Raw genomic sequence first — 26,719 nt, 5'->3', positions numbered from 1 at the left:
ACACACTTGTCTTTTAACAAGTTTACATATAGTACAATAAAAAACGACACCTAGCCCATGTTAACTGAAACAAAATAACATTCAAGGACGTATCCAAAGGGTTTAGTGGGTTTGAACCCCCCTCCCCCAAAATGTTTTTCAGAATCATAATAACGAATATAAAATGAATAAAACATCCGGGTTAAAGCGGTAGCTAGCAATCCGGGTTGGAGCGGTAGCTAGCAACCTAGTAAGAGACGATCACGTCCAATGTTAAGAAATATCAAAACATATAGTTCCTAACAAAGGTGTCAGATCAAAACAAAAAGTACACCATTAGAACTGCCTTGTCCGAAACCCCTGTATAGTAAACTTTCAGTCCCTTGGCTTGAACAGCAAGGGAAATATATTGGCCTGAAAATCAAGAAAATTGGCAGCTACTACAACATTCTACCTAAACGGGATATTTTTTTCTTTTTTTCTTTCTTTTCCACAGATAGCTTGGCACTGGAACATCGTAGAGGGTTGTTCAATAGCTCATTTTAAAGGAAATTAATTGGGTTAAAAACCATTTGTAACTAAAATAATTTATTTATAAAAGAGAATAAATTTTTCCACCAATCCGGGTTGCAGCGGTAGCTAGCAACCTAGTAAGAGACGATCACGTCCAATGTTAAGAAATATAAAAACCCATAGTTCCTAACAGAGGAGTCAGATCAAAACAAAAAGTACACCATTAGAACCGCCTTGTCCGAAACTCCATTATAGGAAACTTTCTTTCCCTTGGCTTTGAACAGCAAGGGAAACATATTGGCTTGAAAATCAAGAAAAGTGGCAGCTACTACATCATTCTGCCTAAACGGGATATTTTTTTCTTTTTTTCTTTTTCTTTCTTTTCCACAGATAGCTTGGCACTGGAACATCGTAGAGAGTTGTTCAATAGCTCATTTTAAAGGAAATTAATTGGGTTAAAAATTTATAGTAACTAAAATAAATTATTTCTAAAAGAAAATAAATTCTAATAAGGTGATTCTAATGGTGTAATTTTTTGTTTTGATCTGACTCTTTTCTCAGGAGTTAGGGGTTTTTATATTTCTTAACATTGGACGTGATCGTCTCCTACTAGGTTGCTAGCTACCGCTGCAACCCGGATCCTTACGTCTGACATTATGTACTAGAGTTTGTTATTTTAATGATAAGTTTTAATACTATGGACTACAGTTCGATCTTTAATGTAAATGATTTTCAAGCCAATATATTTCCCTTGCTGTTCAAGCCAAGGGACAGAAATTTTACTATGCAGGGGTTTCGGACAAGGCGGTTCTAATGGTGTACTTTTGAATTTGATCTGACTCCTTTTTTAGGAACTATGGGTTTTTATATTTCTTAACATTGGACGTGATCGTCTCTTACTAGGTTGCTAGCTACCGCTGCAACCCGGAAAACCCGGATACCGCTGTAACCCTGATAACAAACAGGAAAATATTACAAACAGGAAAAATCCTACGGCTTTTTCTTCTTTGAAATAGTAAGAGACGAACCTCAAACGATCAAGTAGCTAACTAAGTCCAATGCATGCAATAACTTTTTATTCCAATGATCGTCTTTTAATGTAACATATCAGTTACTATGGTAGAGAGATCGTTCTTTACTATAATAAAATAAAAATATCCCGTTTAGGCAGAATGTTGTAGTAACTGACACTTTTCTTGATTTTCAAGCCAATATATTTCCCTCGCTGTTCAAGCCAAGGGACAGAAAGTTTCCTATACAGGGGTTTCGGAAAGGGTGGTTCTAATGGTGTACTTTTTGTTTTGATCTGACTCCTTTGTTTGGAACTATGAGTTTTTATATTTCTTAACATTGGACGTGATCGTCTTTTACTAGGTTGATAGCTACCGCTACAACCCGGATGAAAACAAAATTGATAAAAGTATCATGAGTATCATATTGTTAATTTTAAAACTTTAATTAATGACGTCATAGTCCAAGTGGCAAGCACGATCGGCCTTTAACCGAAAGGTGGGTGGTTTAAATCCAACCGAGATCATTTTCTTAAATTTGTAATTCAGCAATCAATAAAATCATATCATTACTATATCATTGACTGGTATAGGCTTATTTAGTATAGGAATGAGTTCGTTCTTTATTACAATTTGCTTTTCTCTTTTCAAGATGCTATCTCTGTTTTTTTGGTAGTACTGTTTTTTTTAACTGTATTTTTAACTGTAAAACTGTTTGGTAGTACTGTAATTTGAAATTGCAACAAGGTTAGAGATGTATAACATTTATTTAATTAATCACATATGTTCTTCGTCTTCGATTTGGACCTGAGCATTAGAACAACTACTTACTTTGCAAGATTTACATGCAATGTTGCATTTGTTGCATTTGATGCAATATTGCAAACTCTAGGAAACAGTCGGGGGTATTAGGTAGGAACTTTCAGGAGAAGTTGAGAGGGATATTGATTTAAATCAAAAGATACTGTATGGATTCAGATGAACTAAATATTGTGTCAAATGACACAATATGCATTCAAGTTTCTATAAAGATATATCTGTTGCATCTTAGGTATGGCTTGGGATATTAAGTTTAAACTTATGGGATTTATTGAAAACTAAATAAATAAATAAAAAGTGTATCTACAATATCTCAGGAACGACTAACGGAAATAAGTTGAAGTTTTCAGTGCAAATTTAGGGGGAAGTTGAACAAGATCGAATGATACTATGTTGTCGAAAAGATGCATCTCCAATATTCTAGGAACTGCTAAAGGAAATAAGTTGAAACTTTCAAGGCATGTTGAGGGGAATTTTGAATAAAATCAAAAGACAGATTTACAACCAGGTTGTCAAAAGGACGTACCTGAAATATCTCGATAAGGGCTGAGGTATTAGATTGGTCCATCCAAGGAATGTTGAGGAGAAAAATGAGGTAAATCAAAAGATAATTTCTGAATCTAGTTAGATAAAATCTTAGACCCCACTGCTTTTCCATTTACGAGAATTTAAGAAAGTTTAAGAGAGAAAAACGGGTTTAATTTAAATCAAGCAGTGAACAAAACGTACTAAAAACAAACACAACAACAAAAAAAAACCCAATTGATAAAACAAATTCCGAATATCCTAACCCCACATCTGGGAGCCTTTATCAACGGTAAAGAAAAAAAAGGAAAAAAAGAAAAAATAACGAAAATGGTTTAAATCATTAAAAAAATACACACAAAAAACAACACAACAAGAAAGAGAAGAAAAAGAACAAAAGCCAAACAAATAAAAAAACTCACATTTTAATCAAACTTTCGCAATGCTTCTTAACTGTAAAACAGAACAGAAACAGCAAAATCTCTACATATTTTTCCTCTTTAGGATCAGATTGGCAAATGGGACCTGTCTGAAATAAAATACTATATTTATTTGAAAGAACTACTACTACTACTAACAACCCACTGGAGCACCGAGCCGCCTGAGGCCACCACAGCTACGCACGCTCCTCCTCCATCCCAATCTACTCAAAGCTTCCCATCTACTCCTTAATCTACTCCTTAAGTACAAGATTGAATTTTGTTTGAGAGCACTGTGTTGATCCTGAAAATTGGGGATTGAAACTCCAGAACGATATGATGTATCCTATCCTCACGGATCTTCCAGTGGCACCAAAGAAAATTCTCCCCGTCGTGAAGTGTGCTTGTAAGGGATCCTGTGATAGTGACCGGCACGGCTGTCATCAAAATGGTATCAAATGCAACATTGCATGTAAATCTTGCAAAGGAAGTAGTTGTTCTAATGCTCAGGTCCAAATCGAAGACGAAGAACATATGTGATTAATTAAATAAATGTTATACATCTCTAACCTTGTTGTAGTTTCAAATTACCTGTGATTTTTTGTTGTAATTAAAATCAATGATCTACCTTGTTGCGAGAAGCTTCTTATTGGATTCTAAGAATTTGGGGGGGGTCACGTTTAGGGTGGAGGATGGGGAGGAAAATTGACGTGAACACGACTTCTTCTGTGCATTAGGAGTCCAACTTTTATACGAATGGATTCGAATTCCCGTAATGTTGTTCTCAGACTAATATCAACACTCGATTTACAGGCGGGAGGGGGGGGGATGAAATGAACATGTGTGTTCAAAACAAAAACAAAGTTCATATTCGTGCTCTACGTACCAGATTTACCTAATACCGACTTTCTATACATGCAAATTAAGTTGTTTTTAAAAAGTCGTCATTTTAGAAGAAAAGACGAAAAACAATCAATTTTGCCTCAACCAATTTTTACCGATTTCTTATATGATGTAGAAAATTTTTCCTCTGGTTCGAATAACGAAAAATCAATACTTTTGCGATTTGTTTGAGGTAACCCCTAAAATTAATTTAGATTGACTGTGCTAAATGGTCTCGGTAAATAATGATACCCCCCCCATCACCGGAGATATATCCGCATGGCAAGAAAGATTCTTTCAAAACATAAACAAACTGAATAACTCTGTCTTGGACCATTGCTGCAACAAAAGTTAGATTTTGATTCAAAGATTTTTGTTTTGAAAGGTGGTAACCCTCCTTGCATTGAGGGTAAACCTTGATATGATATTAAAACGAGCAAATTTTTCTTACACTTATTTTTCAAGAGAAAATAAAAAGTGACATTCATACTTGAAAGGAACACAAACTTTTCGCGTATGAAGGTGGCTACTCCTTCCTCAACTAACCGCTCTTTGCGCTATTTTTGGTTCTTTTGTCCACAATTTTAAAGAGCTACAAAAGAAACTTATAATATAAAGAAATCTAACAAAGAAATCAGGTCTCAACCCCGCTTTACAAATTCCCAGCCTATGCGACTTCATTGTTCAGCTGAATCTACATTTTGTATTTTTTCTACTTTTTTTCTACTCTTTGCTTCTTTTAGTATTAATAAGTTATGTAGATGCATCCACCGTTTTCCTGGGGGGGGGAGGGCCTCAGACACAAAGGCTGTTGAATTAGAATGGAAGTTATTTATAAAGTACTAGAAAACCAATCCTTTCATCTTTTTTTGTGACTAAAATCTGACAAATTTGAAGACTTCAGATGTTTTTGCTTAAATATTTTCTAGCTCTTCTCAAAATTAAGTACTAATTTGTTATGTATGGTCATTTCAGTGCAATGCTCGATGTGGAAAGAAAGGTGTACGTAAGCGTTCTATTGGCTGTTATAATCGTAATGGTAAACGTGTAAAGAAGGCCTACTGTCCAAAACAATTTAGACCGCAGAAAAAAGAAAAATGCCGTGGGAAGCCTTGTGAGTTCATTTTATTATATTTGTTTATTTTTTATGTACAGATAAGCTGCTCCTCACTCTTAGTACTACAGCCCAGGCCTGCTTTGGTCTTTAGTGCCTGCAGAAGGCTTTCAGCAATTTGCCCTGTGACTCCGGATGGGGCTCCATTTTTATGTCCTTACAATTATAAACGTATACGAATGCCTGCTGTCCAAAACAATATAAACCACAGAAAAAACAAAATGCCACGACGAGCCTTGTAAATCTATCCAATCGTAATCATTTACTTTTGCATGTTTTTAATGGCACATAAGCTCCTTTTGCTGTTTGGTACTAATGTTGCAGAATACTGCAGAGCTCTACTATTATAGCCTGACTGTGTTGATATGGCTGTTCAAGAATCGATCAAACCTTTGGGCTTGCTTGGATGGTTTTACCGATAGAATGTATTCAGCAACTTCCCCTGGGGCTGCAAGCTGGTTTTCATTGCACAAATGTTGAATTGTCAGATTATATTACTAATTTGAAGCTGGTCGATGTTCTTCCAAAATTATCAAAAATTCAAAGCTTCACAGTGCAAGGTTCCAAACGAAGCATTTTTTTTGGTGAAGATGTGTCTGCCCTTTGAAAGTTCTGAATGTGAGAGTAAAGCCCGAGCCAAGTTATTATTTTACTTGTAAATAAAACATTCTTTAATTGGTTGTGTTGGATTTTGACAACTATGATGCGTGCAACTACAATGTAATAATATATCGAGAGTTGAGCTGCGCAATTTCGTTTGTAATTCCAATGGTTGACCTATAAAAAACTTTCAAATTTGATCTTCGTGATTGACCATTCGGAGTGAAAATTTTAGATATAACTAATCTAAATTAGAGAAGGAGGAAGTTAAGAACAGTAGTTTCTCTCTGTATGATGAATCTTGTAGACTATGCAATAGTAACAGTAAACAACACTAGCGCTGACACTAGTTCAACGCTAGCTCCTGTAGCATAAGTGAGACATTCAGATCGGGAGAAAATGGCATGTCATTTTAAAATCTTGCCTTTTTTTTGTCAACAGGATCTTCTTGCATAGATAATCTCACGGTCAGCACTTTCAAGCTAGAAGACATTTCCTGTAAACAGAGTTTGTATCTTAATGGCTAAAGATTATTAGTGGGGGGTCAATCTATTCTGTGAGATCCCTAGAGAAATTAGCATTGAGTTTCGAAGTCATGCCCTCCCTTTTCCCATAGAATTTCAAAGACATGCCCTCTGACGTCACGCAACACACTTGTACAATGCGGTGAGCTGTTTCTAGGCGACGGCTGACAAGATTCCGAGCGCATGCCCTGTTTCTATGTGAAATTTCCAGGTGGTTCAAGTACTTGGAACGTGGTCCGTATAATACACAAGGTTTAATAATAAGCTCCTAGCCCCTCACCCCTGTTTCTAGCGCAAACCCTGTGATATCGCCGTGTACATCCCCGTTTCAACCGTATGCTACACCACGCGACACACCCTCGCCTTTAAAGAGGCAGATAAGTGGAGCTACCAATCCCTCGCACCTACACAGTGCAGTCACCTGTTCTATTAAAGGGGACATAATTGGCAAGACTCCATGACACACCCCTCTGGATTAAAATGACGTCATACGACTTACCCCGTTTCAAACGGACAAGTCTAATATGCTTGACACAATTTTGGTTAACCCTACCACAAGAACCCATGGGGAATCCCCACTTGTAACGTACTGATACCCGAAACCCCACAAAGTGTTTTTTCTTCATTAACCTAATGGCGGCATACACTTTATGTAAGGTCAGCGCATGGACGGTGAATCCCTCACTGTCAGATAATACGATTTTGACATTTTTCGCCCAAAAACCCTTCTTTTTCGGCGTTTCATTTTTTCGCTCGTAACACCTTTCATATTTTTTTCTAGAGTTCTTGACCTCGCCAGGACTCGAAACGTCATTCCCTTCCAAGGGTACAGCGCCCCAAGCAAGTCGTCCATGAAACCTTTGCCAATATTTTGTATCTTGAACCATATTCTAAAAATAAAATATTGCATGACACCTGAGATTCCCCATTTTTTGGCACTTGTTACAACGGCGAGTTTAATGCCGAATTTGGCACGCACTTTGAAAAACATCTATTTCAAGGGGACATTTGCTTTCAAGGTATTTTTAGCAATAAAGGGGAAATCCGTGTTTGAATTATGTAAACATCTAGGTATGAGACACGCATCCCAAACCAATAAATCTTAAAAACACAGACATTGTAAGTAAAAACAAATTGACAAGCAATAAAACATAATAAAAGATAGTTAAAAAACAAGACAAAAAATAAAAGTTGAAAAAGCCGTATCGTTAATATACGCAAAAAGAACCATCTATTATAGAAAACCGAGACTTTTAGTCTGCAACCCAGGAGGATAGGGGAGGGGGAGCGCTATCAGATGGAATTTAAGACATATTAAGAGCTTTTAAGGAAATAATCCTTTTTCATTAGGATAAATTCTTGGATATTTCACAATATCCTAACAATAGGTTCAACCCTCCTAGTAGCATTCATTTTTAGAGGGCGCCTTGATAATAGATATAGTTTCTTAGGCGTTATTGAGGCTTATAAAAAAATATAATAAAGAACAGCATGCCTAATTTAAGGAAAGACAAGGGGAGGACTCCCGGGGAGGGGAGCCGTCCCTGGGGGAGGGGAGCCTGTTTTCGATCGCCAGCTCAACACCGTTTTATTTTTTTATCGTTACGCAAAGTGGTAATTTTCAAGCATACATTTATTGTTATCCAGCCTCCATCCACTAAGGTACCGACCTGCTCGCTGGTCACCTCTGAGGAAGTTTCCAATCCCCCCGAGAAGTTTGTCCCAGCCCGACACAGCCCCCAGGGGGGAACATTTTTCAGCAAAATTATCAAAACACGCAAAGGAGGGGAAATCTTATTTAGAGAAATTCTTGTTCCCGCCCACCCCGTGTGCTGAGGGGGGAGTTTGGTCTGTGTCTACTCATTCCTGAAACGGAATCCGGCCTTCAGCTAAGCGACAAAAGAGGCTAAAAAAAAGTCTTGCAAAAGATAATTTAAAGATAGTAATTATAAAGAAATTATCGTTGAGTTTCTAGGATATTTTCACCTCTTAAATAACGTAATCCCAGCTACTAGTGCTCAGCTAGCAAGATTCGTTCCCTGGCATAATTCTAGCCATTGATACATTGATTTTCTGGAAAACTCCTGGATTTTGCGTGATGAGGTCTAATATGAATGCCGCAAGTGTATCTCACAAAATAGACTAAAAGGACCCCATGGAGCTTCAGCACGGCACAGACACATGCATGTTGCGTATTAACAGCGATGTATATCTTAAGCAAAGATACCTAATGGGAGAGCTTAGAAGATCATCTTGCGAGAAGGCTAGATACCCAAACCTATAAAAAGTATACTCATGATCCAGAGCGGAATGGCACTACGACACTGTTTTCACACCGGCACACGCCCTCCAAATGACACCAACCCTCACCCTCTGAAACATTTGAACCTATTTCACCCCGAAAATAAGCTAAAGAATTCCATTAAACAACCGCTCTTCTTCTTATTTTTTTTTTCTTTCACTTGAATTGCGGGGACTCATTATTTCATTTCCAGAACATGTTACTTCAGTGTAATTCACACCACAGAATATTTAAAACACCTCTCGCGCCTTCTTTGTCTTGCTAATGAATTTACGGGTTGACCAAGATTTCTACACTCTGCCCTTGATTTCTACGATGGTCTTGATTTCTTGGGTTATCCGTGATTTCTATATTTTGCTTTATTTTTTATGAAATTGTCAGGGTTTCATTGTTATGCTAATGATTGCATAGAAATTGACCACGATCTCTACATTTTGATCACAATTTCCTTGCTATGGTCTTAATTTCTATTACTTTGTCTGGAGTTCTAGTGTTGTCTCCATTATCTAGATAAGTACCTTATTATTTTTCCTGGAATGCACTGCCTATCTGGGCTTTAATATTTCATAGCGATAAGACATATTCGTTTCTCACTTGATGCTTTGTAAGACCGTTAGAGAGTATGATTCTTTTTTCCAGGAGCACCAAGCATTCTTGGGTTTAATGTTTCTTGACAGTAGGCGATAATCACATCCTGCTACCACTATAACACAAGTGATCATCAGTATAAAAGTCTTCTAACATTTCAAACAAACAAACACCCACAGACACTTTCTTAGAAATAATATTTTTTCGTTATGATGACAACTTATCTGTTAAAAGTAACAATCTTTTTGTCTAACATACACAGTTTTTCTTAGAAGTAACAATTTTTCCTTATGATAACAAGTTTTCTGCCAAAAGTAGCATGTTTTCCTTAACACTAACAAATTCTTCCTTCAAAGTATCAACTTTTTTCCTTAAAACTAACAAAATTTTACTTAACACACTTAAATTTTTCTAAGAAATAATATTTTTCGTCATTGATAACAAGTTTTCTGTTCGAACCGGCAAGTTTTCTGTCAAAGATACTAAATTTCTCTTAGAAGTAACAATTTTTTGATTGTGATAACAACTTTTCTGTCAGAAGTAGCAAGTTTTCCTTAACACTAACAAATTGTCTCTTCGAAGTAACAAAATTCTTCCTTAACACTAACATACTTTTACTTAACACACTCAAATGTTTCTTAGAAATAACATTTTTCGTCAGAGATAACACGTTTTCTGTTCGAACTAGCAAGTTTTCTGTCAAAGATACCAAATTTTTCTTAGAAGTAACATTTTTTTGATTGTGATAACAACTTTTCTGTCAGAAGTTGCATGTTTTCCTTAACACTAACAAATCTTCTCTTCGTAGTAACAACATTCTTCCTTAATACTACCAAGCTTTTACTCAACACTAACAGATTTTCTCTTCGAAGTATCAAATTTTTTCCTTAATACTAACCTACTTTTACATAACACACTCAAATTTCTCCTAGAAATAACACTTTTCGTCAGTGATAACACGTTTTCTGCTTGAACTGGCAACTTTTCCGACAGAAGTAGCATGTTTTCCTGAACACTAATAAATTGTCTCATCGAAGTAACAACATTTTTCCTTAATACTAACGAACTTTTACTTAACACCAACAGATTCTGTCTTCGAGGTATCAACCTTTTTTCCTTAATACTAACATACTTTTTCTTAACACGCTTAAATTTCTCTTAGACATTTCATTTTTTCGTCAGTGATAGCATGTTTTTTGTTTAAACCAGTAAGTTTTCTGCCAAAGATACAAAATTTTTCTTGAAAGTAGCACTTTTTTTATTGTGATAACAGCTTTTATTACAGAAGTAGAAAGCTTTCCTTAACAGTAACAAATTGTCTCTTCGAAGTAACAGCATTCTTCCTTAATAACAACATACTTTTACTTAATAAACTCAAATTTCTCTTCGAAATAACACATTTTGTCAGTGATAACACATTTTCTGCTTGAACTAGAAAGTTTTCTGTCAAATATACCAAATTTTTTTATTAGAATTAACAATTTTTTTCGTTATGATGACAACTTATCCGCTAGAAGTAACAAAATTTCTGTCAAACATACACAATTTTTCTTAGAAGTAACAATTTTTCGTTATGATAACAACTTTTCTGCCAGAAGTAGCAAGTTTTCCGAAATACTAACAAATTTTCCCTTCGAAGTATCAACTTTTTTCCTTAAAACAAGCACACTTTTACTTAACACACTAAAATTTCTCTTAGAAATAATATTTTTCGTCAGTGATAACACGTTTTCTGTTCGAACTAGCAAGTTTTCTGCCAAAGCTACCAAATTTTCCTTAGAAGTAGCAATTTTTCATTGTGATAACAACTTTTCAGACAGAAGTAGCAATTTTTCCTTTACACTAACAAATTGTATCATCGAAGTAACCACATTCTTCCTTAATACTAACAAACTTTTAGTTAAACACCCAAATTTCTCTTTGAAGTAACATTTTTCATCAGTGATAACACGTTTTCTGCTTGAACTAGCATGTTTCTTGTCAAATATACCAAACTCTTTTCTTAGATGTAACGATTTTTCGTTATGATAACAAGTTTTTTTTGCCAGAAGTAGCAAGTTTTCCTTAGAACTAACAAATCTTCTCTTCAAAGCAACACTTTTTCCCTTAATACTAACAAACTTTTACTTAACACACTGAAACTTTTTAGAGGTAACTGTTTGTTTTTTCTTTCTTAGGAGTAACAAATTTCTTCTAATAGCACCAGGTCTTTCGCCAAAGCTAGCAAATTTCTCATAGAAGTAACAAATTGTTCTTAGAAGTAACAATTTTTCGTTATGCTAACAAATTATCTAGCAGAAGTAGCAAGTTTTCCTTAACACTAACAAATTTTTCCTTCGAAGTATCAACTTTTTCCCTTAATACTAACAAACTTTTACTTAAAAACTCAAATTTCTCATAGAAGTAACAATTTTTCGTTATGAAGTCCATTTATATGTTATTAGTTACAAGGTTTCTGTTAAAAATATACAGTTTTTCTTAGAAGTAACAAATTTTCGTTATGATGTCAAGTTTTCTAAAAGAAGTAGCAAGTTTTTCTTAACACTAACAAATATTCTCTTCGAAGCAACTAATTTTTCCTTAATACTAAGAAACTTTTACTTAACACGCTCAAATTTTTCTAAGTTCATTTCGGAATTTTCTCGTTGAAACGTAAGACTTAAAATATTTTTTCTAGTGCTATTTCATGATTTACCTTATCATTGATAAACTCTGCTGATGTTTGAATGTTCATTTTAGAATTTTTTCATTGAATTGTAAGATTTGAAATATTTTGTAGCGGATTACCATGTCACTGCTACATTCTGTAGATGTTTCAAAGTTCAGTTTGGGATTTTTTGTTGAAATGTAAGACTTGGAATATTTTTGTAGTGGTTTACCATGTCAGAAGTAGCAAGTTTTTCCTTAACACTAACAAATCTTCTCTTTAAAGAAACAACTTTTTCCCTTAATACTAACAAACTTTTACTTAACACACTGAAGCTTTTCTTAGAGATAACAGTTTTTGTTTGTTTTTTTTCTTAGGAATAGCAAATTTCCTATCATAGCACCAGGTCTTATGCCAAAGCTAGCTAACTTCTAATGAAAGTAACAGTTTTTAGTTATTATGTCCAGTTATTCGTTAGAAATAACAAGGTTTCTGTAAAACATACAAAATTTTTTTGGAAATGACAATTTTTCGTTATGATATCAAATTTTCTGCCAGAAGTAGCAAGTTCTTCTTAACACTAACAAATATTCTCTTCGAAGCAACAACCTTTTCCCTGAATACTAACAAACTTCTACTAAACATACTCAAATTTTTCTAAGTTCATTTTGGAATTTTCTCGTTGAAACATAAGACTTGAAATATTTTTTCTAGTGTCAGTTCATGATTTACCTTGTAATTGATAAACTCTGCTGATGTTTGAAAGTTCATTTTAGAATTTTTTCGTTTAATTGTAAGACTTGAAATATATTGTAGCGGTTTACTATGTCACTGCTTCATTCTGTATATGTTTGAAAGTTCAGTTTTGGATTTTTTTGTTGAAATATAAGACTTGGAATATTTTTGTTGTGGTTTGCCATGTCAGAAGTAGCAAGGTATCCTTAACACTAACAAATCTTCTCATCGAAGTAACAACCTTTCCCTTAATACCAACAAACTTTTACTCAAATTTCTCTCAGAAGTAACAAAATTGTTCTAATAGCACCAAGTTTTTCTATGTTTAAGTTAGGTTCATCAAACTTAGGTTATCGTGAGTGCGGCTTTTTTTTATGTAGATCCGAAATATTAATGTAAGACGAATGAATCTGTTTTAAAACTTAAATAAATATTTCGGATCTATATACAAAAAGCCGTGCTCATGATAACCCAAGTTTTATGAACCTAACTTAAACGTAGAAAACAGTGCTATTAGAACAATTTTATACTTCTGAGAGAAATTTGAGTGTGTTAAGTAAAAGTTTGTTAGTAACAACCTTTCCCTTAGTACTAACAAACTTTTACTTAACGCATTCAAATTTTTCTCAGAAGTAAAAAAATCGTTCAAATAGTACCAAGTTTGTCTACGTTTAAGTTAGGTTCATCTAGTTTAGGTTATCATGAGCGCGGCTTTTTGTATATAGATCCGAAATATTTATTTAAGTTTTAAAACAGATTTAACCGTCTTACATAAATATTTCGAATCTATATACAAAAAGCCGCGCTCATGATAATCTAAGTTACATGAACCTAACTTAAACATAGTTACATAGAACGTAACTAACTTAAACTTCTGGGAGAAATTTGAGTAAAAGTTTGTTAGTATTAAGGGAAAGGCTGCTAATTCGATGAGAAGATTTGTTAGTGTTAACAATAACTTGCTACTTCTGACATGGTAAACCGCTACAAAAATATTCCAAGTTTTATATTTCAACAAAAAATAAATCCCAAACTGAACTATGAAACATCTACAGAATGTAGCAGTTACATGATAAACTGCTACAAAATATTTCAAGTTTTACAACTTGCAGATATTATCCAATTACAAGGTAAATCATGAAATTACGCTGCAAAAAATATTTCAAGTCTTACGTTTCAACAAGAAAATTTCAAAAATGAAGCTAGAAGAAATTGAGTGTGTCACGTAAAAGTTTGTTAGTATTAAGGGAAAAAGTAGTTGCTTCGAAGAGAAGATTTGTTAGTGTTAAGGAGAACTTGCTACTTCTGGCAGAAAACTTGTTATCATAACGAAAAATTGTTATTTCCAAAAAAATTGTGTATGTTTGACAGAAAACTTGCAACTTCTAACATATAACTTGACTTCATAACAAAAAATTGTTACTTCTATGAGAAATTAGCAATCTTTGGCAAAAAACCTGGCTTTATTAGAAAAAAACTGTTACTCCTAAGAAAGAACAAAACAAAACCTGTTACCTCTAAGATAAATTTGAGTGTGTCGAGTAAAATGTTTTAATATTAAGGGAAAAAGTTATTGCTTTGAAGAGAATATTTGTTAGTGTTAAGGAAAAACTTGCTACTTCTGACATGGTAAACCACTACAAAAATATTTCAAGTCTTACATTTCAACAAAAAAAAACAGAACTTTGAAACATCTACAGAATGTAGCAGTCACATAGTAAACTGCTACAAAATATTTAAGGTCTTACAATTCAACAAAAAAAATCTAAAATGAATTTTCAAGCATCAGCAGAGTTTATCAATGACGAGGTAAATCATGAAATAGCACTAGAAAAAATATTTTAAGTCTTACGTTTCAACGAGAAAATTCCGAAATGAACTTAGAAAAATTTGAGTATGTTTAGTAGACTTTTGTTGTTATTCAGGGAAAAGGTTGTTGCTTCGAAGAGAAGATGTGTTACGGCTAAAGAAAACTTGCTAGTTCTTGTAGAAAACTCGTTACCCTAACGAAAAATTGTTACTTCTAAGAAAAATTGTGTATGTTTGACAGAAACCTTGTAACTTCTAACAGATAACTGGACTTCATAACAAAAAATTGTTACTTCTATGAAAAATTTGAGTTTTTAAGTAAAAGTTTTTTAGCATTAAGGAAAAAAGTTGATACTTCGAAGGGAAAGTTTGTTAGTCTTAAGGAAAACTTGATACTTCTGGTAGAAAATGTGTTATCATAACGAAAAATTGTTACTTCTAAGAAAAATTTGTTACTTTTATGAGAAGTTTGCTAGCTTTGACGAAAGACCTGGTGCTATTAGAAGAAATTTGTAATTCCTAAGAAAAAAACTGTTACCTCTATGAAAAACTTGAGTGGGTTAAGTAAAAGTTTGTTAGTATTAAGGGAAAAAGTTGTTGCTTTGAAGAGAAGATTTGATAGTTTTAAGGAAAACTTGCTACTTCTGGCAGAAAACTTGTTATCATAGGGAAAAATTGTTACTTCTAAGAAAAAAATTGGTACATATTATAAAAAAAAAGCTAGTTCAAACAAAAATTGTATTATCACTGATGAAAAATGTTACTTCTAAGAAATATTTGTCTGTTTAAGTAAAAGTGTGTTAGTATTAAGAAAAAAAGTTGATACTTCGAAAGCAAAATTTGTTAGTGTTAAGGATAACTTGCTACTTCTGGTAGAAAACTTATTATCATAATGAAAAATTTTTACTTCTAGGAAACATTGTGTATGTTTGACTGAAAGTTTGTTACTTCTAGCAGATGAGTTGTCATCATAAAGAAAAATTGTCAATTTCAAAACAAATTGTGTATGTTTGACAGAAAGTTTGTTACTTCTAGCAGATAAGTTGTCATCATAACGAAAATTGTTACTTCTAATAGAAATTTGGTATATTTGGCGGAAAACTTCTTTTTTCAAGCAGAAAACGTGTTACCAGTGACGAAAACTGTTACTTCGAAGAGAAAATCTGTTAGCGTTTCGTAGAAGTTTGTTAGTATTAAGGAAAAAATTTGATGCTTCGAAGAGGAAATCTGTTAGTATAAGGTAAAGGTTGGTCAGTATTAAGGAAGAATGTTGTGACTTCGAAGAGAAGATTTGTTAGTGTTAAGGAAAACTTGCTACTTCTGACAGAAAAGTTGTTATTATAGTAATAAAATTGTTGCTTCTAAGAAAACTTGGTATCTTTGAAAGAAAACTTGCTAGTTCGAACAAAAAACTTTTTATCACTGACGAAATATGTTATTTCTAAGAGAAATTTGAGTGTGTTAAGAAAAGTATGTTAGTATTAAGGGAAAAAAGTTGATAATTCGAAGAAAAAATCTGCTAGTGCTAAGTAAAAGTTTGGTAATATTAAGAAAGAATGCAGTTACTCTGATGAAACAATTTGTTAGTGTTAAGGAAAACTTGCTACTTCTGTCAGAAAAGTTGTTATCACAATCAAAAAATTGTTACTTCTACGAAAAATATGGTATCTTTGACATAAAAATTGCTACTTCGAACAGAAAACGTATTATCACTGATGAAAAATATTATTTCTAAGAAAAATTTGAGTGTGTCAAGTTAAAGTGTGTTAGTTTTAAGGAAAAAAGGTGATACTTAGAAGGGAAAATTTGTTAGTGTTAAGGAAAACTTGCTACTTCTGGCAGAAAACGTGTTATCATAACGAAAAATTGTTATTTCTAAGAAAATTGTGTATGTTTGACAGAAATCTTGTTACTTCTAGCGGATAAGTTGTCATCATTACAAAAAATTGTTACTTCTAAGAAAAAAATTTGGTATCTTTGACAGAAAACTTTCTAGTTCATGCAAAAAACGTGTTATCACTGACGAAAAGTGTTATTTCTAAGAGAAATTTGAGTGTGTTAAGTAAAAGTATGTTAGTATTAAGCAAAAAAAAAGTTGATGCTTCGAAGGGAAAATCTTTTAGTATTAGGTAAAAGTTCGGTAGTATTAAGGAAGAATGTTGTGGCTTAGATTCAAAGATATTCTAGTATTTAAGAAAACTAGATGCTTATTATAGAAAAAACATTGTCACAATCAAAAAAATGTTATATCTAAGAAAAATTTGGTACTTATGATATAAAATTTTCTACTTCATAAATAGAACTTGTTGTCAATGACACAAAGTGCTATTTCTAAGAGAAATTTGAGGGTTTTAAGTAAAAGTGTTTTAGTTTTAAGAAAATAAGTTGATACTTCTTAGGGAAAATTTATTAGTGTTAAGGAAAACTTGCTATGGCTGGCAAAAAACTAGTTATCATAACGAAAAATTTTTAATTCTAAGGAAAATTGTGAATGTTTGACAGGAGGTTTGTCACTTCTAGAAGACAAGTTGTCATCATAACGTAAAATTGTTACTTCTAAGAAAATTTGGTATTTTTGACAGGAAACTTGCTTCTTCGAACACAAAACGTGTTATCCCTGACGAAAAGTGTTTTTTCTTAGAGAAATTTGAGTTTGTTAAGTAAAAGTATGTTAGTATTAAGGAAAAATGTTGATGCTTCGAAGAGAAAATCTGTTAGTGTTAGGTAAAAGTTTGTTAGTATTAAGGTAGGATATAGTTACTTCGAAGAAAAGATATCTTAGTATTAAAGAAAATTTGCTACTTTTGACATAAAAAATGTTATCACAATAAAAAAATTGTTAATTCTAAGAAAAATTTAGTATTTATGTTAGATAACTTGGTAGTTCAAACAGAAAACATGTTATCAATGACAAAAAGTGCTTTTCTAATGGATATTTGAGTGTGTTACGCAAGAGTGTTTTAGTTTTAAGGAAATAAGTTGATACTTCGTAGGGAAAATTTATTAGTGTTAAGGAAAACTTGCTACTTGTGGCAGAAAACTAGTTATCATAACGAAAAATTGTTACTTCTAAGAAAAATAGTGTATTGTTGACAGGAAGTTTGGTACTTCTAGCAGACAAGTTGTCATCATAACGAAAAATTATTATTTTTAAGAAAAAAATATTGCATTTTTGCCAGAAAAGTTGCTTGTTCTAGAACAAATCTTGTTATCCTTGCTGAAAAGTGTTATTCTTTAGAGAAATTGGAGTGTCTTAAGTAAAAGTATTTAAGTCTTAAGGAGAAAAATTTTATACTTTTAAAATAAAAACTATTAGTAATAGGTAAAGATTGGTTGATATAAAGGAAGATTTTTGTGGCTTTAATGCGCCACTTTACTGGTGTTTAATAAAATTTGCTGCTTCTGACAGAAAAATTGTTTTTATAATAAAAAAATTGTTACTTCTACGAAGAGCATGGTACCTTTGACAAACAACATTGCAGTTCGTACAGAGACCGTGTTATCGATGACGAAAAATGTTTTTCTATTAGAAATTTGTGTGTTTTACGTAAGAGTATTTTAGTTTTAAAGAAATAAGTTGATACTTCGTAGGGAAAATTTATTAGTGTTAAGGAAAACTTGCTACTTGTGGCAGAAAACTAGATATCATAGCCAAAAATTGTTACTTCTATGAAAAATTGTGTATGTTTGACAGAAAGTTTGTTACTTCTAACAGATAAGTTATTATCATAATGAAAAAATACTTTTTCTAAAATAGTGTCTGATAGTATTTGTTTGTTTCACATGTTAGAAGACTCTTACGCTGAAGATGACTTGTGTTGCAGTGGCAGCAGAATATGATTATTGCCTATTGTCAAGAAACATAAACCAAAGAATTCTTGGTGTTCCAGAAAAAAAAATCATATTGCCTAACGTTCTTACAAAACAATAAGTGAGAAACGAGTATGTCTTATCGCTATGAAATATTAAAACCCAGAAATTCAGTGTATTCCAGGAAAAATCATAAGTTACTTATCTAGATAATAGAGACAACACTAGAACTCCGGACGAAGTAATAGAAATCAAGACCATAGCAAGGAAATTGCGATCAAAGTGTAGAAAGCTTGGTCAATTTCTGTGCAATCATTAGCATAACAATGAAGCCCTGACAATTTCATAAGAAATAAAGCAAAGTATAGAAATCACGGATAACCCCAGAAATCAAGACCATCGTAGAAATCAAGGACTAAGTGTAGAAATCGCAATCAACCTGTAAATTCATTAGCAAGACAAAGAAGGCTGGAGAAGTGTTTTAAATACTATGTGTTGTGAATTGCATTGGAGTAACATGTTCTAGCAGTGAAATATTGAGTCCCCGAAGTTCAAGTGAAAGAAAAAAACAAGAAGAAAAAGCGATTATTTAATGGAATTCTTTAGCTTATTTTCGGGGTGAAATAGGACGAAAATGTCCTAGGGGGAGAGGTTTGGTGTCATTTGGAGGGATTTTGCCGCTGTGAAAACAGTGTCGTAGTGCCATTCCACTCTGGACCATGAATATACATTTTATCGGTTTGGGTATCGAGCCTTCTCGCAAGATGATTTTCTAAGCTCTCCCATTAGGTATCTTTGCTTAAGATATACATCACCGTTAATACGCAACACGCATGTGTGTGTGTTGTGCTGAAGTTCCTTGGGGTCCTTTTAGTCTAGTTTGTGAGATACACTTGCGTCATTCATATTAGACCTCATCACGGGAAATCCAGGGGTCTTCCAGAAAAACAATATATCAATGGCTGGAATTTTGCCAGGTCAAGGATCTTGCTAGCTGAGCGCTAGAAACTGGGATTGTATGATTTTAGAGGTGGACATATCCTAGAAACTCAACTATAATTTCCTTATCATTACTACCTTTAAATTATCTCGAGCAAGATCGTTTTTTTGTCTCTTTTATTGCCCAGCCGAAGCCCGGATTCCGTCCCAGGAATAGGTAGACGTAGACCAAACTCCCCACTGCGTGTAGGATTGTCGGATTCCGTCCCCCAAAAAGAGTAGACACATACCAAACTCCCCCACAGCACACGGGGTGGCCGGAAACAAGAATTTCTCGAAATAGAACTTCCCCTCCTTTGTGCGTTTTGATAATTTGGCTAAAAATGTCCCAACCCCCCCCCCTGGGGATGTTTCGGGCTGGGAAAAACTGCTCGTGGGGTTAGAAACTTCCTCGGGGGTGACCAGTGTGCAAGTTGATACCTTAGTAAATGGAGGCTTAATAACAATAAATGTACGTTTGAAAATTAGCGCTTTGCGTAACGATAAAAAAAATAGAACAGTGTTGAGCTGGTGACCGAAAAACAGGCTTCCCTCCCCTCACAGACGCTCCCCTCCCCTGACGTCCTCCCCTCTCGCCTTTCCTTAAATTAGGCATGTTATTCTTTATTTTTTTTTTATAAGCCTCAATAATGCCTAAGAAACTGCATCAATTATCAATGCACCTTCTGAAAATGAGTGCTAGGTGGGATGTGGAATCTATTGTTAGGATATTGTGAAATATTCATGAATTTATCTTAATGAAAAAGGAATATTTCCTTAAAAGCTCTTAATATGTCTTAAATTTGCATCTAATATCACTCTCCTCCTTTTTATCCTCCTGGGTTGCAGACTAGAAGTCTCGGTTTTCAATAATACACTGTTCTTTTTGTGTATATTATGATCCCCCCTTATATTTTTTCTGAAAAATTTTGCCCTGGGGGTGTGTCAGGATGGGACAAACCGCTCGGGGGGATTGGAAATTTTCTTGGATGCGAGCAGCGAGCAGGTCAGTACCTTAGTGGATGTAGGCTGGATAACAATAGTAGGAATGGGTCAGTAGGAGTGACGTTTACATAATCTATGCACGTTTCTGTTCTGTTTGTTTCTGGTTATTGGGCAATTTGTTTGTTGTTTCTTTGGATGTAGACATAAGTTCAACAACAATTTTGGATGTAGACATAAGTTCAACAACAATTTTGGATGTAGACATAAGTTCAACAACAATTTTGGATGTAGACATAAGTTCAAAAGCAATTTTGAATGTAGACAGAAGTTCAACAACAATTTTGGATGTAGACATAAGTTCAACAACAATTTTGGATGTAGACATAAGTTCAAAAACAATTTTGGATGTAGACATAAGTTCAACAACAATTTTGGATGTACACCTAAGTTCAACAACAATTTTGGATGTAGACATAAGTTAAACAACAATTTTGTATGTAGACATAAGTTCAACGACAATTTTGGATGTAGACATAAGTTCAACAACATTGCTGGATGTAGACATAAGTTCAACAACAATTTTGGATGTAGACATAAGTTCAACAGAAGTCCATCTTTCTAGGAAATTGATTTACGTAATCGACACTGATGGAAATCTGACGGGGAATTATAATGTAACATTAGGGGATTAAGAAACAATATGGCTTCTCTACTTTAGTGTCAAAGATAAATTAATATTCTATTTTTAAATATGGCTTCGCTGGTCTTCAATGTCAGATATAAATTAATATTCTTTCGAAACCTTAATAGTGTAACTAGGAACACCTTAGATTTTTTCAGAAATTCAAACGAGATTCAAGACTGATTGAATATATTTTACGCGGGAAATGGTTTCCTGAGAATTTCAAATGTGACAGGGCAGGGATGCCGAAACAAAGGAACACACAGATATTATTTTTAGGGGATTATTTGGGCGAAAAAAAATTAATCAACATTTTAGGGATTTTTTGGGTGAAACAGTCTTAGACATTTTAGAAGATGATTTGGGGTGAAACTCTGTGGTTGTTATTACACACAAGTTCCATTTGAACTGTGTTGTATGGTCCCCTACCCATACCCCCAAGGGCTTCCCCTCCAAACAACTTTTTTGCCCCCCCCCCCATTTTTTAATACTTTTTTACGCGCTTGAGACATAGACGGCCCCCCTCCCCCCAATGATTTTAGCGTAAAGAGCGAGGCGTTGAGGAGGGGACAGCCCCTTTCATATACGGGATAATTTCTGTTTGTTTTAAGTTTAAATTTTGCTCTTTACTTTCAGTTAATTTTATTTCATGCAACAGGCCGATCAGGTTTGATATTATTCGTACTGGCGCAACAAATTGACATAGCAAAAACTGGTAAATAGAATAAGAGGTATAAAAACGGTGGGGCTACTTTACCTCCCATTCTGTACATAGATTCAGACATACAAACCTAGAAAGAGAGGCACTGGGATAAGCAAACAGCTCCCCAGACACACTGACAAAGAGAGTGAGAAACACATAAAAATACGTAGGTTCAGACAAACAAACCGAGAAAGATGTGCACTGGAATAAGCAAACACCCGCCCAGACACTCAAGCAAAAAGAGTGAGAGACATATATAAATACATAGATTCACACATTCAAACCAAGAAAGACAGACACTTCTGACATACCAACTAACAAAGACAAACACTGGTACTTACAATCACCAACCCAAACAAACAGACAAAGTCAGTCACTGGGATAAGCAAACACCCGCCCAGACACACAAGCAAAAAGAGTGAGAGACACATATAAATACATAGATTCACACATACAAACTGAGAAAGACAGACAATGCCGACACACAAACCCTGAAAGACAAAAACTAGGACTTGTAATAACCAACCAATACAATCTGACAAAGACATACAGTGGAATAAGGAAAAACCCATCCTGACACAAAAGCTAAAAGAGTGATAGAAATATACAAAGACAAAGATTAAAACATACGAACCGACAAAGACAGCCACTTCAGAGATACAAACCAACAAGGACAAACACTGGGACTTGCAATAACCAACCCAGACAAACAGACAAAGACAGGCACTGGGATAAGGAAACACCCGCCCAGACACACAAGCAAAAAGAGTGAGAGACACATAAAAATTCATAGATTCACACATACAAACCGAGAAAGACAGACACTTCAGAGATACAAACCAAGAAAGACAAACACTGGGACTTGCAATCACCAACCCAGACAAACAGACAAAGACAGACACTGGGATAAGCAAACACCCGCCCAGACACACAAGCTAAAAGAGAGAGAGACACATAAAAATATGTAGATTCACACATACAAACCGAGAAAGACAGACACGTCAGACATACAATCCCACAAAGACAAAAACTGGGACATGCAATAACCAACCTAGAGCATCCAACAAAGACAGGCAATGGGATAAGCAAACACATGCCCAAACACACAAGCAAAAAGAGTAAGAGACACATACAAATACATAAATTCACACATACAAACCGAGAGAGACAGACACTTCAGACATACAAATCAAAAAAGACAAACACTGGGACTTGCAATCACCAACCCAGACAAACCGACAAATACAGGCACTGGGATAAGCAAACAACCGCCCAGACAGACTTGCAAAAAGAGCGAGAGACACATACAAATATATAGATTAACACATACAAACCGAGAAAGACAGACACTTCAGACATACAAACCAAGAAAGACAAACACTGGGACTTGCAATCACCAACCCAGACAAACAGACAAAGACATGCAATGGAACAAGCAAAAACCTGCCCAAGCACAAAAGCAAAAAGAGTGATAGACATATACAAATAAATATATTCACACATGCAAACCAGGAAAGACACACACTTAAGACATACAAACACACAAATACAAACACTGGGACCTGCAATCACCAATCGAGACAAACAAACAAAGACAGGCACTGGGACAAGCAAACACCTGCCCAAACACACAAGCAAAAAGAGTGAGAGACACACACACAAATACATAGATTCACACATACAAACCGAGAAAGACAGACACTTCAGACATACAAACCAACAAAGAAAGGCACTGGGATAAACAAACACCCGCTCAGACACAAAAGCAAAACGTGTGAGATACACATACAAATACATAGATTCACAAATACAAACTGGGAAATACAGACACTTCAGACATATAAACCAACAAAAACAAACACTGGGACATGCAATTGCCAACCCAGACAAACAGACAAGGACAGGCATTGGGATAAGCAAACACCCGCCCAGACACACAAGCAAAAAGAGTGAGAGACACTTACAAATACATAGATTCACACATACAAACCGAGAAAGACAGACACTTTAGACATACAAACCAACAAAGAAAAACACTGGGACTTGTAATCACCAACCCAGACAAGCAGACAAAGACAGGCACTGAGACTTGCAATCACCCGCCCAGACAAAAAGACAAAAAGAGTGAGAGACACATACAAATACATATATTCACACATACAAACCGGGAAGGACAGACACTTCAGACATACAAACCAACAAAGACAAACACTGGGACCTGCAATCACCAACCCAGACAAAAAGACAAAGACAGGCACTGGGATAAGCAAACACCCGCCCAGACAAACAAGCAAAAAGAGTGAGACACATAAAAATACACAGATTCACACATACAAACCGAGAAAGACAGACACTTCAGAAATACAAACCAACAAAGACAAACACTGGGACTTGCCGTCACTAACCCAGACAAACAGACAAAGACAGGCACTTTGATAAGAAAACACCCACCCAGACACACAAGCAAAAAGAGTGAGAGACGCATACAAATACATAGATTCACACATACAAACCGAGAAAGACAGATACTTCAGACATACAATACAACAAAGAAAAACACTGAGTCTTGCAATCACCACCCTAGACAAACAGACAAACATACACACCAACAGAGACAAACACTGGGACTTGCAATCACCAACCCTTAAAAACAGACAAAGACAGGCACTGGGATAAGCAAACACCTGCCCATACACATTGACAAGGAGGGTGAGAAACACTTACGAATACGTAGATTCAGACATACAAACCGAGAAAGACATACACTGGAATGCATATGCAACAGCAAAAAGTTGGGTTACTGGCGCGCCACTCTAAGTGAACCTAAATCAACCCAACTTTTTGCAGTTGCATGTGCGTTCCAGTGTATGTCTTTCTCGGTCTGTGTGTCTGAATCTACGGATTTGTATGTGTTTCTCACTCTCTTTGTCAGTGTGTCTGGGGAGGTGTTTGCTTATCCCAGTGTCTGTCTTTTTCGGTTTGTATGGGTTGGTGATTGCAAGTCCCAGTGTTTGTCTTTGTTGGTTTGTATGTCTGAAGTGTCTGTCCTTCTCGGTTTGTATGTGTGAATTTATGTATTTTTATGTGTCTCTCACTCTTTTTGCTGGTGTGTCTGGGTGGGTGTTTGCTTATCCCAGTGCCTGTCTTTGTCTGTTTGTCTGGGTCGGTGATTGCAAGTCCCAGTGTTTGTGTTTGTTGGTTTGTATGTGTGAATCTATGTATTTGTATGTGTCTCTCACTCTTTTTACTTGTCTGTCTGGGCGGCTGTTTGCTTATCCCAGTGCCTGTCTTTGTCTGTTTGTCTGGGTTGGTGATTGCAGGTCCCAGTGTTTGTCTTTGTTGGTGCGTATGTCTGAAGTGTCTGTCTTTCTCGGTTTGTATGGGTGAATCTATGTATTTGTATGTCTCTCACTCTTTTTGCTTGTGTGTCTTGGCGGGTGTTTGCTTATCCCAGTGTCTGTCATGTCGGTTTGTCTGGGTTGGTGAATGCAAGTCCCAGTGTTTGTCTTTTGTCCCAGTGTCTGTCTTTTGTCCCAGTGTTTGTCTTTCTTGGTTTGTATGTCTGAAGTGTCTGTCTTTCTCGGTTTGTATTTGTGAATCTATGTATTTGTATGTGTTTCTCACTCTTTTTACTTGTGTGTCTGGGCGGGTGTTTTCTTATCCCAGTGCCTGTCTTTGTCTGTTTGTCTGGGCTGGTGATTGCAAGTCCCAGTGTTTGTCTTTGTTGGTTTGTATGTCTGAAGTGTCTTTCCTTCTCGGTTTGTATTTGTGAATCTTTGTATTTGTGTGTGTCTCTCACTCTTTTTGCTTGTGTGTCTGGGTGGGTGTTTGCTTATCCCAGTACCTGTCTTTGTCTGGGTTGGTGATTTCAAGTCCCAGTGTTTGTATGTCTGAATTGTCTGTCTTTCTCTGTTTGTTTTGTTTGAATCTATGTATTTGTATGCGTCTCTCACTCTTTTTGCTTGTGTGTCTGGGCAGGTGTTTGCTTATTCCAGTGTCTGTCATGTCTGTTTGTTTGGGTTGGTGATTGCTAGTCCCAGTGTTTGTCTTTGTTGGCTTGTATGTCTGAAGTATCTTTCTTTCTCGGTTTGTATGTGTGAATCTATGTATTTATATGTGTCTCTCACTCTTTTTGCTTGTGTGTCTGGGTGGGTGTTTGCTTATCTCAGTGCCTGTCTTTGTCTGTTTGTCTGGGTTGGTGATTGCAAGTCCCAGTGTTTGTCTTTCTTGGTTTGTATGTCTGAAGTGTCGGTCTTTCCCGGTTTGTATGTGTGAATCTATGTATTTTTATGTGTCTCTCACTCTTTTTGTCTGTTTGTCTTTACGGGTGATTGCAAGTCCCAGTGCCTGTCTTTGCCAGTTTGTCTGGGCTGGTGATTGCAAGTCCCAGTGTTTGTCTTTGTTGGTTTGTATTTCTGAAGTGTCTGTCTTTATCAGTTTGTATGTGTGAATATATATTTATATGTGTTTCTCACTCGTTTTGCTTGTGTGTCAGGGCGGATGTTTGCTTATCCCAGTGCCTGTCTTTGTTGGTTTGTATGTCTGAAGTGTCTGTCTTTGTCGGTTTGTATGGGTGAATCTATGTATTTGTATGTGCCTCTTACTCTTTTTGCCTGTGTCTGGGTGGGTGTTTGCTTATCCTAGTGCCTGTGTTTGTCTGTTTGTCTGGGTTGGTGATTGCAAGTCCCAGTGTTTGTCTTTGTTGGTTTGTATATCTGAAGTGTCTATCTTTCTCGGTCTGTGTGTTTGAATCTATGTATTTGTATGTGTCTCTCACTCTTTTTGCTTTTGAGTTTGGGCGTGTGTTTGCTTGTCCCAGTGCCTGTCTTTGTCTGTTTGTCTGGGCTGGTGATTACAAGTCCCAGTTTTTGTCTTTGTTGGTTTGTATGTCTGAAGTGTCTGTCTTTCTCAGTTTGTATGTGTGAATCTATGTATTTGTATGTGTCTCTCATTCTTTTTGCTTCTGTGTCTGGGCGGGTGTTTGCTTATCCCAGTGCCTGTCTTTGGGTTTGTATGTCTGAAGTGTCTGTCTTTCTCAGTTTGTATGTGTGAATTTATGTATTTGTATGTGTCTCACTCTTTTTGCTTGTTTGTCTGGGTGGGTGTTTGCTTATCCCAGTGCCTGCCTTTGTCTG

The 26,719-nt window shown here is 35.4% G+C and overlaps 1 protein-coding gene across 1 annotated transcript in view; it reads left to right on the top strand.

Moving 5' to 3' along the window:
- AdamTS-A (ADAM metallopeptidase with thrombospondin type 1 motif A) overlaps positions 1 to 26,719 on the top strand; it is a 646,314-nt gene that overhangs the window by 498,666 nt on the left and 120,929 nt on the right. The window contains exon 28 of the mRNA XM_089091831.1: positions 5,123 to 5,432. Coding sequence (XP_088947957.1) covers positions 5,123 to 5,432 — 310 coding nt within the window. The remainder of the gene's footprint in view (positions 1 to 5,122; positions 5,433 to 26,719) is intronic.

This window comes from Artemia sp. Qi Xiang Cuo, chromosome 1 (genome assembly GCF_049724085.1).
Source record: "Artemia sp. Qi Xiang Cuo chromosome 1, ASM4972408v1, whole genome shotgun sequence".
NCBI classification, from domain to species: Eukaryota; Metazoa; Arthropoda; class Branchiopoda; order Anostraca; family Artemiidae; genus Artemia; species Artemia sp. Qi Xiang Cuo.
This window is presented reverse-complemented; position numbering and strand designations above follow the sequence as displayed.